Source organism: Bubalus kerabau, chromosome 23, assembly GCF_029407905.1.
Source record: "Bubalus kerabau isolate K-KA32 ecotype Philippines breed swamp buffalo chromosome 23, PCC_UOA_SB_1v2, whole genome shotgun sequence".
Taxonomy (NCBI): Eukaryota; Metazoa; Chordata; class Mammalia; order Artiodactyla; family Bovidae; genus Bubalus; species Bubalus kerabau.
Genome location: NC_073646.1, coordinates 29,346,105 through 29,358,274, shown reverse-complemented (window position 1 = coordinate 29,358,274; position 12,170 = coordinate 29,346,105). Strand labels below are relative to the sequence as shown.

The 12,170-nt window shown below is 40.5% G+C and overlaps 1 protein-coding gene across 11 annotated transcripts in view; it reads right to left on the bottom strand.

Annotated features, from left to right (window-relative positions):
- The window catches only part of LOC129638074 (S-adenosyl-L-methionine-dependent tRNA 4-demethylwyosine synthase TYW1), a 146,303-nt gene that overhangs the window by 98,075 nt on the left and 36,058 nt on the right, over positions 1 to 12,170 (bottom strand). For 9 of the 11 annotated variants that reach the window (XM_055562579.1, XM_055562580.1, XM_055562581.1 and 6 more), the window contains one exon: positions 4,594 to 4,712. In XM_055562579.1, the coding sequence (XP_055418554.1) occupies positions 4,594 to 4,712 (119 nt within the window). Of the gene's footprint in view, positions 1 to 4,593; positions 4,713 to 4,830; positions 4,852 to 5,084; positions 5,325 to 12,170 lie in introns of those variants that run through there. The other 2 variants (XM_055562589.1, XM_055562590.1) reach the window with 2 other exon arrangements.

Genomic DNA, 12,170 nt, shown 5'->3' with positions numbered 1-12,170 from the left:
AGGACCAAACTCTTCTGACACAAGGGGTGAAAGTATCTGACAGGTTATATTTTTAGAACTATGATTACCATATGTTACAAGTCCTAATAGAAAGAGGTAAACAACATACAAGACCAAATGGGTAAATTCAGCACAGAGAGGAAAGTTATAATCAAATAGAAATACTAAACACGAAAAAAATAGGACTTCGACAGGCTCAACAGTAAACTACAACAGCTAAGGAAAGAGGTAAAAAAAAAAAAAAAAACTTGGAGAGAACAAATTAAGCCAACTAAAACACACATAAAATTTTAAGTGGGGAAAAAAAAAAGACACAGCATCCAAGAGCTGTGGGACAATTATCAAAAGGTCCAAAATATACATAATTGGAATCCCAGAGCCAAAATATAATAATTAAAATCCCAGAAGGGAAACACAAAATAAAGTAGAGAAAGATGTCGAAAAAATACGGCCAACAATTTCCCAAAGTTAATGAGAAACAATTAACCACAGATCCAAGAAGCTTGCAGAACAACCAGAATATTTAAAGACAGTGTAAAAATACAGTATCTAAGCTAATGAAAACAAAAGAAAATCAGAAAATCTTCAAGTAAGAGAAAAAGGGCACATTACTTAAGGACACAGATTGGTATTATTTCTGACAACTCATCAGAAAACAAGCAAGCCAGATGACACTATAATGACACCTGAGAGAATGCTTAAAGGAAATAAACTTGTCAACTCAGAATTCTATACCCAGTGCAATTATCTTTCCAAAAATGGAGTAAGAAAGACTTTTGCAGACAAAAATCTGAGAGTTTTCCTTGTTGGCAAACCTATACTACAGAGTATATTAAAGGGAATCACTCAGGCAAAAGAAATAGACACCAGATAGTAACTTAAGATTACTCAAAGAAATGATGAGTGCTGAAAAAAGAAAATAAAATATGGAAAGATAAAGTTTATTTTCCTTTTAATTACTCTAAAAACAACTGACAGTACAACTAAAACAGAGTACTGATATACTGTGTTTACAGCTTATATAAAAGTAAAATTTATGCCAACAGCAGCCAAAAAATATAATAGAAACAGCAAATATACTGTTGTGAAGCTCTTATGCTACACATCCCTAGACCACCGCACACATGACTTTTCAACCTCAGCACAACTGACATTTTGAACTCAATAACTCTTTGCTGTGAAGGGCTGTCCTATGTGTTACAGAGTGTTTAAGAGCATCCCTGGCCCCTGCCCACTAGGCACCAGCAGCACCTCCTTCCATTACAACAATTAAAAATGTCTCCAGACATGGTCAAATGCCCTAAGTTTCCCCTCAGGATGAAAAATAGAAATTTTGCCCCAGTTGAGAACCAATGATTTAACAGAATGTCTGAAAAGATATTTTTCAGTTTTTGTTTTTGTTTCTTCACTATATCCCTAGATAACTAGAAAAGGGAAACCATGTAAAAGAACTTATGATGGGATGATGATGATATTAGATTCTTTTTTTTAGGCCTTTTTTTAAATATTATCTGTCAATCAAAGTAGGTATAAGATAAAACAATAATGGCTGAGATTTGCATCGAAATAGTGAGAACTAGGGTAGGTAAACGGAACATGACTGGAAATGATTTAACAAATGTACACAGAGATTCATTATACTATTCACTCTATTTTTGTTCAAAACATATCCATAATAAAAGTTAGAAGTACTCCCTAATATGATATGCTAAGAGGTTACATCACTTCTATGGGTTTTTGTCCCAAAATCCAAATATACCTAACTAATGCAAAGAAACGGAGAAGGCAATAGCACCCCACTCCAGTACTTTTGCCTAGAAAATCCCATGGACGGAGGAGCCTGGTAGGCTGCAGTCCATGGGGTGGCTAGAGTTGGACACGACTGAGCGACTTCACTTTCACTTTTCACTTTCCTGCATTGGAGAAGGAAATGGCAACCCACTCCAGTGTTCTTGCCTGGAGAATCCCAGGGACAGGGAAACCTGGTGGGCTGCCGTCTATGGGGTCGCACAGAGTCGGACACGACCGAAGCAACTTAGCAAGCAAGCAAGCAACACAAAGAAATAGAGGAAAACAACAGAATGGGAAAGACTAGAGATCTCTTCAAGAAAATTAGAGATACCAAGGGAACATTTCATGCAAAGATGGACTAGATAAAGGACAGAAATGGTATGGACCTAACAGAAGCAGAAGATATTACGAAGAGGTGGCGAGAATACACAGAAGAACTGTACAAAAAAGATATTCACGACCAAGATAACCACAATGGTGTGATCACTCACCTAGAGCCAGACATCCTAAACTGTGAAGTCAAGTAGGCCTTAGAAAGCATCACTATGAACAAAGCTAGTGGAGGTGATGGAATTCCAGTTCAGCTATTTCAAATCCTGAAAGATGATGCTGTGAAAGTGCTGCACTCAATATGCCAGCAAATTTGGAAAACTCAGCAGTGGCCACAGGACTGGAAAAGGTCAGTTTTCATTCCAATCCCAAAGAAAGGCAATGCCAAAGAATGCTCAAACTACCGTACAATTGCACTCATCTCACACGCTAGTAATGCTCAAAATTCTCCAAGCCAGACTTCAGCAATACGTGAACTGTGAACTACCAGATGTTCAAGGTGGTTTTAGAAAAGGCAGAGGAACCAGAGATCAAATTGCCAACATCTGCTGGATCACGGAAAAAGCAAGAGAGTTCCAGAAAAACATCTATTTCTGCTTTATTGACTATGCCAAAGCCTTTGACTGTGTGGATCACAATAAACTGTGCAAAATTCTGAAAGAGATGGGAATACCAGAACACCTGATCTGCCTCTTGAGAAATTTGTATGCAGGTCAGGAAGCAACAGTTAGAACTGGACACGGAACAACAGACTGGTTCCAAATAGGGAAAGGAGTACGCCAAGGCTGTATATTGTCACCCTGCTTATTTTATATGCAGAGTACATCATGAGAAATGCTGGGCTGGAAGAAGCACAAGCTGGAATCAAGATTGCCAGGAGAAATATCAATAACCTCAGATATGCAGATGACACCACCCTTATGGCAGAAAGTGAAGAGGAACTAAAATGTCTCTTGATGAAAGTGAAAGTGAAGAGTGAAAAAGCTGGCTTAAAGCTCAACATTCAGAAAATGAAGATCATGGCATCTGGTCCCATCACTTCATGGGAAATAGATGGGGAAACAGTGGGAAAAGTGTCAGATTTTATTTTTTTGGGCTCCAAAATCACTGCAGATGGTGACTGCAGCCATGAAATTAAAAGACACTTACTCCTTAGAAGAAAAGTTATGACCAACCTAGATAGCATATTCAAAAGCAAAGACATCACTTTGCCAACAAAGGTTCGTCTAGTCAAGGCTATGGTTTTTCCAGTGGTCATGTATGGATGTGAGAGTTGAACTGTGAAGAAAGCTGAGCACCGAAGAATTGATGCTTTTGAACTGTGGTGTTGGAGAAGACTCTTGAGAGTCCCTTGGACTGCAAGGAGATCCAACCAGTCCATTCTGAAGATCAGCCCTGGGATTTCTTTGGAAGGAATGATGCTAAAGCTGAAACTCCAGTACTTTGGCCACCTCGTGCAAAGAGTTGACTCATTGGAAAAGACTCTGATGCTGGGAGGGATTGGGGGCAGGAGGAGAAGGGGATGACAGAGGATGAGATGGCTGGATGGCATCACCGACTCAATGGACGTGAGTTTGAGTGAACTCCAGGAGTTGGTGATGGACAGGGAGGCCTGGCATGCTGCAATTCATAGGGTCGCAAAGAGTTGGACACGACTGAGCAACGGAACTGAAATGAACTGAATACTCTTCAAAAGTGTAAAGGTCATTATAGACAAGGAAAGATTAAAGAACTGTAGATAACTAAAGAGACATCACACCTAAGACCTAAATTTGATGTAGGATCCTGAATTGAATTTAGTGGGAAAACCAATGAAAGTCAGTTTCCAATTTGATTAATAACACTGCATCAATGTTAATTTCTTGATTTTGATAGTTGTTCCATGGTTACATAAAGTCTGAACATTAAGAGAAGTTGGAAAATGTCGTTGGAAATCTTCTGTAAACTAAAATTGTTTCAAAATAAAAAGCTTATGTATATAAAATTCTAATGACAGAGAATGAGTCTTATATTTAAAAAATAAAAACAGGATATAAAACAGAAAGTAGAAAATGCTGTATTTTTAAAAATGAAAGACTTTGGGAGAAAAAGAACAGAAAGCAAATACTACAAAGCATTAAAAGTGTTTTCCCTGGATGCTTGAATTGTTGCTTTTCTTTATAATTTTTAATGGTTTTTAAAATTTTCTATGTAAAAGTAGATTACTTTTATGATTCAATGAAACTTTTTTAAAAAAAAGGATGAAATAATGAGAACCTAAAATACAATCAACTGAATTAGCTACATAAACAGATATAGTGAGTTACAGAAAGTAGAGATTTTCGATCTAAACCAATCTATACCACTGAATAGCTAATGACACCACTATCAAAATAGGAAAGAACAGGTTAACAGCATAATAAACTCCTAGGATTTTTCAGTCTCAGCACAACGTTACATATTTGATCACCAGGGCCATTCATTTTTACTTACCGCCAACAGAAGACACATTTATTTGCACATGCCAAGCTCGGGGTAGTTTCCATGCAACGATGGCTTTCAATGCCATAGAATGTATGTTTATAGCAACCTCCTCTCCCTCGGAGCATGGACTGTGAACATAAAAAACAAACGATAATTTGAACAAGATCCTCAAAGCAAGGAAACAAAATACCAGGGCATCATTTTAAAGAAGAAACCAAGTGTTTCAGGAGTATAAATACCCCTTACCAGTTATCTGCATGAGACAGAAAACTAACATTATAGCATTAGATTGCTTTGATGGCGTTCGGATTTAGATAATGCTCTGGGTTTTCTAAACCCTAATGAGATAAACCTATGATTCATTAATTTTGAAAGCTCCACAGGGAGGACCATGGATACTTTCATTTTCAAATCCATTCACCTGCTTCCAATATTAGTACAATAATATATAATGCCAAAGGAGAAATAAAGCTCCCAGAAAAGGGGGAAGTAGCATTCACCTGAAAGAATTATCTCCATATTGAATAAGGAGGGTGAGTAAAGTAATGAAACCTGGAGCACATTCTATGTCAACCCAACAGTAGAATTTGAACATAGAGGGGAGTTGAGACTGTTGAGGGGACAAGCAGCATGTACACAAGAAATAGATTATTCCAGAAAAGAATACAATGCTATTGATAAAACCACTGTAAGAATGGCCACTTGAAGAAATACTGCAGATCAACTCAGGGTTGGGATCACAAGATACCATGGAGCTCCTTGTGGCAAGCATTAGAAAGATCCATCCAGGAGCTCTGTTAGATGGGCTTGATTCAATAAAAAGTGAAACCTGTAAGGAGGTTAATGCAAAAAAGGACCTGGTGACTTTGCTCTAAATTGGCGGAGGAAAGGCAAAGGGAACTGAAGAGGTATGGTCCCAATTAGAGGGACAAACAGGAAGTTGTCCAAGATAACTGCGATTTTGAGCTAAGTGACTGAAAATTATGGAATTAACAATAGGAACAATGAACGAGGAAACATAGCTGGCAAGCCTTTATACATATGGATCAGTGTACAGTATATATCAGTGTAATGATATTACAGTGCTGCCCACATAAAATCTACCAGCTTGTTACTATGTCAGTTGACCAAAAAGTCTTATCTTTTGTCCTGATAAAAGAGGTCCCCCTGTCCGCTTCACTTAATCCTTTCACTAAAAAAAAAAAAAAAAGGCGTGAAGGGAAAATGCTGTACAGGATAACTGTTTCTACAAACGCTCTTCCAAGTTCCCAAGAAAATATTCAAGAAGGCAAACAAAATATTCACATGTTCCAAAGTAGCCCTGAAAACTAAAATGTCCACCATATGCAAAAGTTACAGAGTAATTACCACTAAATATTATGGCAATGGAGAAACAAAGTTGAAGCCCTGCGTGTTTCATTCATTATTTACCAATCAGTTAATGTACTTTAAGCATACTGTGTGTTGAATGTACAATGACTAATAAGACAGAGCCCCTACGCACGGAGGGGCTAGTTGGAGGAAATGGCAAGCAAGCAAGAACCACTCTGCCAATCTTTATCATTTGATTGATATATTTAGAATATTTACATTTGAAGTAATTACTTATGCACTAAAATAGCCTACCATTTTATTATTTGTTTCCTGCGTATTCCCTCTGATTCTCATTCCTGTTATTCTTTTGATTTCCTGCAGATTACTTAAACATTTTTAGGATTCCATCTTTATTTTTTATTTTTGATTTTATCTCTATGTACAGTGTTTGTGGGCTTTCCTCATAGCCCCTCCCTCAAAGCACAGTTGGAAAACAATCTGCCTGCAATGCTGGAGACTCAGGTTTGATTCCTGGGTTGGGAAGATCCCCTGGAGAAGGAAATGGCAACCCACTCTATTCTTGCCTGGAGAATCCTATGGACAGAGGAGCCTGGCGGGCTACAGTCCATGGGGTCGCAAGAGTCGGACACAACTGAGTGACTTTCACTGAGATAGTGTTTGTAGTGGTTGTTCTGAGTATAAAAATATACATACATGACCCACCAAGTCTACTAGTAAAAAAATTTTACCAGCTTCAAGTGAAATGTGGAAACATCACTTCCATACAGATCCCTTTCATTTTCTCTTTTAAATTATATATCATTGTCCTGAGTATCACATGGTGTTAAAATTTTTGTTTTAGGACTTCCCTGGTGACCCAGTGGCTAAGACTCCAAGCTCCCAGTGCAGGGGGCCCAGGTTTGATCCCTGGTCAGGGAACTAGATCCCACATGCTGCAACTAAGAATTTGCATGCCTCAACTAAAGGTTCTGTATGCTGCAATGAAGACTAAAGATTCCACCTGCCGCAACTAAGACCCAGTGTAGCCAAATAAAAATAAATAAATAAAATTTTAAGTATTCTGCTTCAATCATCAAATATGATTATAAAAATTATGAGGAAAATGATCATAACTACTGTATGTACTCATATTTCTGCTCTTTTCATCATTCTGCTTTGCTTTCTCATGCTTTAAGAATCTTTCTTTCATCACTTCATTAGGTTTGAATAGCTTCTTTAACTGATCTTTAAGGCAGATTTGCTAGAAACAGACTCAGTTTTTTTTTTAATCTGATAATGTGTTTAGTTAATCTTCATTTTGGAGGATAGTTTTGCCAGACACAGAAATCATGATTGACAGGTATTTTCTTTCAACGCTTGAACAACATGAGCCACTTTTCTCTGGCCTCCATGATTTCAAATGAGAGATCTGATGTCAAACTGATGTTAGTTCACTGTTTATCTGTAGCATCTTTCAAGATCTTTTTCTTCTTTAGCTTTAAGATCATTAATTGTAAGGTTATCTTCATGTGGATTTCCTTGGTTCTATCCTATTGGAGTTTATTCTCTCTGCTATTCAAGTTGGGTAAATTCTATTGACTTGCCCTGGTCACAGATCATTCTGTTAATTGGTAAAGTCCCTGGCTCTACCCTCTGTCATCTCCACTCTATTACTGCACCCATTCAGTGAGTTTTTATTTCTGCTACTGTATTTTTTCAACTGTATAATTCCCTCTTGGTTCCTTTTATAACTTGCATTTCTCTGCTGAGATTTTTTATTTTTTCATTTGTTTCAAGAGACTTTGTAAGTGACTGCTGAAGCATTTTTATGACAGCTGCTTTAAAATCCTTGTCAGATGACTCCACCATCTGATTCATCTGGTGTTGGTGTCAGTTCATTATCTTTTTTTGCTCAAGTTGTGATTTTCATGGTTCTTGGAATGACAGGTGATTTTTTTCACTGCATCCTAGACATTTTGTCTACTATGTTAGGAGGCTCTAAATTCTGTTTCATTCTTTCATTTTAGCAGCAGGCACTTGGTTTAGGTTGAGCTTGCAGGTCCTGGACTATTTTGTATGCTGTGGCTCCGATGGCAGTTTAATTTTCAGAGGCTTTGCAATGTAATTTTGCTTGGGCTCCCACTGATCTCAGCTGGTACCATTAGAGGGGGTGAAAGAGGTTTCACATGGAGGAGGGGAATCTCAGGCCAGCAGGGTTCCCATACAGGCAGCTTATTTGGCAGAGTTCCTCTGGCCAAGGGGCCTGGATAGCCCCAGTAACTCTGAATGGGAGAGGGGAGTCTCAGAACAAGAATAAAGAAGCGTGGCTTCCCTAGACAGGACACTTCTTGTGGAGGGGACTGCCACCCAACCACCATGCTATGTCTCAGTGAAGGAAAGGAGTCTTGGGCCCAGCAGGCACAGAGAACATGTCACAGGCCAGGTCGATTACTGCAGGAGTAAGGTGGTAAGAAGAGGGTCTCTCTCTTTTCATTTTTACTTTACCATCTGATATCTCTTACCAGGAGGGGGAAATTCATGGTCCAACAGGGAAGAAGAGCATTTGTCCCAGCTGCTTATTATTAGTGGGGCTCCCAATTGACCCCTTTGTGAGTGGTTCTGGGCTCACCAGAATCTATTAGAGGGACTCCCACTGCATACAACCTAACCGAGTGGGCTTCTGTTGCTAGATTAAGGCTTAGTAAACACAGAGTCTGGGTAAAATTTCAGTCTTCCACTTTTGACAGGGGATGAAGAGTTCAATGCAGTGTTCAATATACTGCAGCCCATGGGCCAGTCAGGCTACTGCCTGTCTCTGTAGGTAAGGTTTTGTTGGAATACTGTCACCCACATTTGTTTACTTATATCTATGGTTGGAAGTGGAGAGTGAAAAAGTTGGCTTAAAGCTCAACATTCAGAAAATGAAGATCATGGCATCTGGTCCCATCACTTCATGGGAAATAGATGGGGAAACAGTGGAAACTGTGTCAGACTATTTTTTTGGGCTCCAAAATCACTGCAGATGGTGACTGCAGCCATGAAATTAAAAGACACTTACTCCTTGGAAGGAAAGTTATGACCAACCTAGATAGCATATTCAAAAGCAGAGACATTACTTTGCCAACAAAGGTCCATCTAGTCAAGGCTATGGTTTTTCCTGTGGTCATATGGATGCGAGAGTTGGACTGTGAAGAAAGCTGAGTGCCAAAGAATTGATGCTTTTGAACTGTGGTGTTGGAGAAGACTCTTGAGAGACCCTTGGACTGCAAGGAGATCCAACCAGTCCATTCTGAAGGAGATCAGCCCTGGGATTTCTTTGGAAGGAATGATGCTAAAGCTGAAACTCCAGTACTTTGGCCACCTCATGCGAAGAGTTGACTCATTGGAAAAGACTCTGATGCTGGGAGGGATTGGGGGCAGGAGGAGAAGGGGACGACAGAGGATGAGATGGCTGGATGGCATCACTGACTCGATGGACGTGAGTCTGGGTGAACTCCGGGAGTTGGTGACGGACAGGGAGCCTGGCGTGCTGCGATTCATGGGGTCGCAAAGAGTCAGACACGACTGAGCGACTGAACTGAACTGAACTGAACTGATGGTTGCTTTGGGGCTACAATGGCATAGCTGAAAAGCTGCAACAAGATCATATGACCCAAAAACCTTTAAAAGTCACCATGTGGCCCTTTAAGAAAATGTTTGATAACCCCTGATTTAGAGATTTGTTTCATACTACAGAGCAAAATAAATTCTAAACTGGTTAAGCAAACTGTTAAAAAAAAAAAAGTACAAACAGGAGGAGGACTTAGGGAGGACAGAGGAGCAGGAAGCATCAGGAATCTGTCTCCTGACCTGGTCATGAATCTCAATCTGCCTGTTGTTCTTTGTCTTTGACCTGGGAGTCCTGGGTCCTCCACCAGCATCTAAGAAACTCTACCAGGTGAATATGTTGGCTTGTAAGGAGGCTGAACGAGGAGACCCTCCATAGTTCTTGACAGTTAATACTAGCCCCTGGTCCCTTTGAGCTCCTCATGTCACAGAAACAAAAATTTTCTCAGGAACCAAGGGGACCTCCAAGACATCTCTTTGTGCATGTGTTCTCAGTCATGTCTCACTCTTTATGATCCCATGGATTGTAGCCCACCAAGCTCCTCTGTCTATGGGATTTTTCAGGCAAGAATACTGGAACAGGTTGCCATTTCCTCCTCCAGGGGTTCTTCCCGACCTAGGGATCAAACTCATGTATCCTGTGTCTCCTGAATTGCAGGTGGATTCTTTACCCCTGAGCCACCTGCTGCTGCTGCTGCTGCTAACTCGCTTCAGTCGTGTCTGACTGTATGCGACCCCATAGATGGCAGCCCACCAGGCTCCCCCGACCCTGGGATTCTCCAGGGAAGAACACTGGAGTGGGTTGCCATTTCCTTCTCCAATGCATGAAAGTGAAAAGTGAAAGTGAAGTCGCTCAGTCGTGTCCGACTCTTAGCGACCCCATAGACAGCAGCCTACCAGGCTCCTCTGTCCATGGGATTTTCCAGGCAAGAGTACTGGAGTGGGTTGCCATTTGGGAAGCCCTTAATATTCTCCTTTACAGTCGGAGAAGTTAAGAGAAGATTACAGGAGGAGCCATTAGTGGCTCAGACTCTTCACTGGCAGAATCACTCACCTCTGCAAAGAAGCATCATATTGAGGTAGTGATACAACACAAAGGAAACGTGGCCTGCCTCATGGAGGAAGGAAGTTAGAAATACCAACTATGACCAAGTGACCAAGTACAAATAGGAGCAGTTGCAAATATACATACTGTCTTTCTTGCTTGGATATACATAATTATCTTTCCTCCCCTCCAACTATTTTATGTAAGACAGGTCAGTGGTGGTCAACCTTATAATTGCATCCTTAGGCAGAGGATCTCAAAAGAGAGTAGAGGGAGAGAATGAATACATCCTCCCTTGCATGAGTAATAATTACAACAGTTTAGGGAGAGCAAATGTTTTGTTTTTATTATGGTTTAAAAATGTAAATACAGGTAGAAGGGGGTGTACAGATGCTAAGCATCTAAAGAGGTGCTATTAATACTGAGTCCTGTGCCTCCCCTTATAAGTAGGGGCTAAGAAGCCCCAATACCATATTTCTCAGATTCCCTTGTCTGAGGGGTTCTGATTTAGACTCCACCAGTGAGAGGCACTTATGCCAAGACTTAGATGGCGAGAAAGGAAAAATCGTTATTCTTCACTGGCAGCAGCTGGCAGACACAAGGGCGTACAACAAACACTGAGTCCGAAGCGGCTTCAAGCGAGCTCCTGGGACACATTTGCTTTAATGTTGCCAGCATTTCAGGTCACTTCCAGCAGTGTCCTGCGAGCCCAGCACTTCTCAACTTTCTCCGAGCAAGGAGCAGTTCTCTCTGACCTTCATTACCCCAGGCCTTTCAATGGCTTTGTAAGCATTCAGTTAATTTACTTTATTAAATCTGTTCTTGTGAAAATACCCAGGGTGGTTTCTGTTTTCCTGACTGGGACAGATGGGGAGGATTCAGCCAGGTCGAGATCAGAGGCGGGAAGAGAAGCAGCACAGGATGTATGAAGGTTAAAACAGAAAACAAAGCTAAACAAGTAGATCAGAACCATACTAGAGAGGGTCTTCCTCGGGTTCAGGGTTTTATATAATTCTGTCATCTGACAAATGTTTACTAAGTAATTACTACATGCTATGCTCTGTTTTCAGTATTGGAAAGAAAAATGAAGACTCTTAGGTTGGGGAGGAGATGAGAAGGGAAAGAGGAGACAGTTAATAAGCAAGACCTAATTTGTTAATTGATAACAGTGCTATGGAGAAAGTGCTATGCAGAAATTCCAAGCAGTGTCAGGGGACCAGGGGAAGGCTGTTATTTTAAAAAGGTGGTCAAGGGACAGCCTCTCTGATAGAGGCTCACTGAGCAGAGATCTCAGTGAGCAGACAAGAGACCAGAAAGCCAGGGAGGAGTCTGAGTTCAGTGTATTCGGGGAACAGCAAGAAGTAAGGTGAGATGAAGCATGGAAGATCAGACCCTTGGAGGCCTCTGTAAGGACTCAGGGTTTGGTTCTGAGAGAGATTAGAACCCCTGGGAGTTCTGAGTAAAAGAGTTACATGATCTGAGGCATCCAACTGCTGCGCAGGGAACAGCAGTGGAGATGACTGAGTGGAATCAGGAACAGCAGTTAGGAGATCACTTACAATAATAAAAGGAACATATGACAGTGACTTGGATCCAGGCATAGCCGTATAAATGCTGAAAA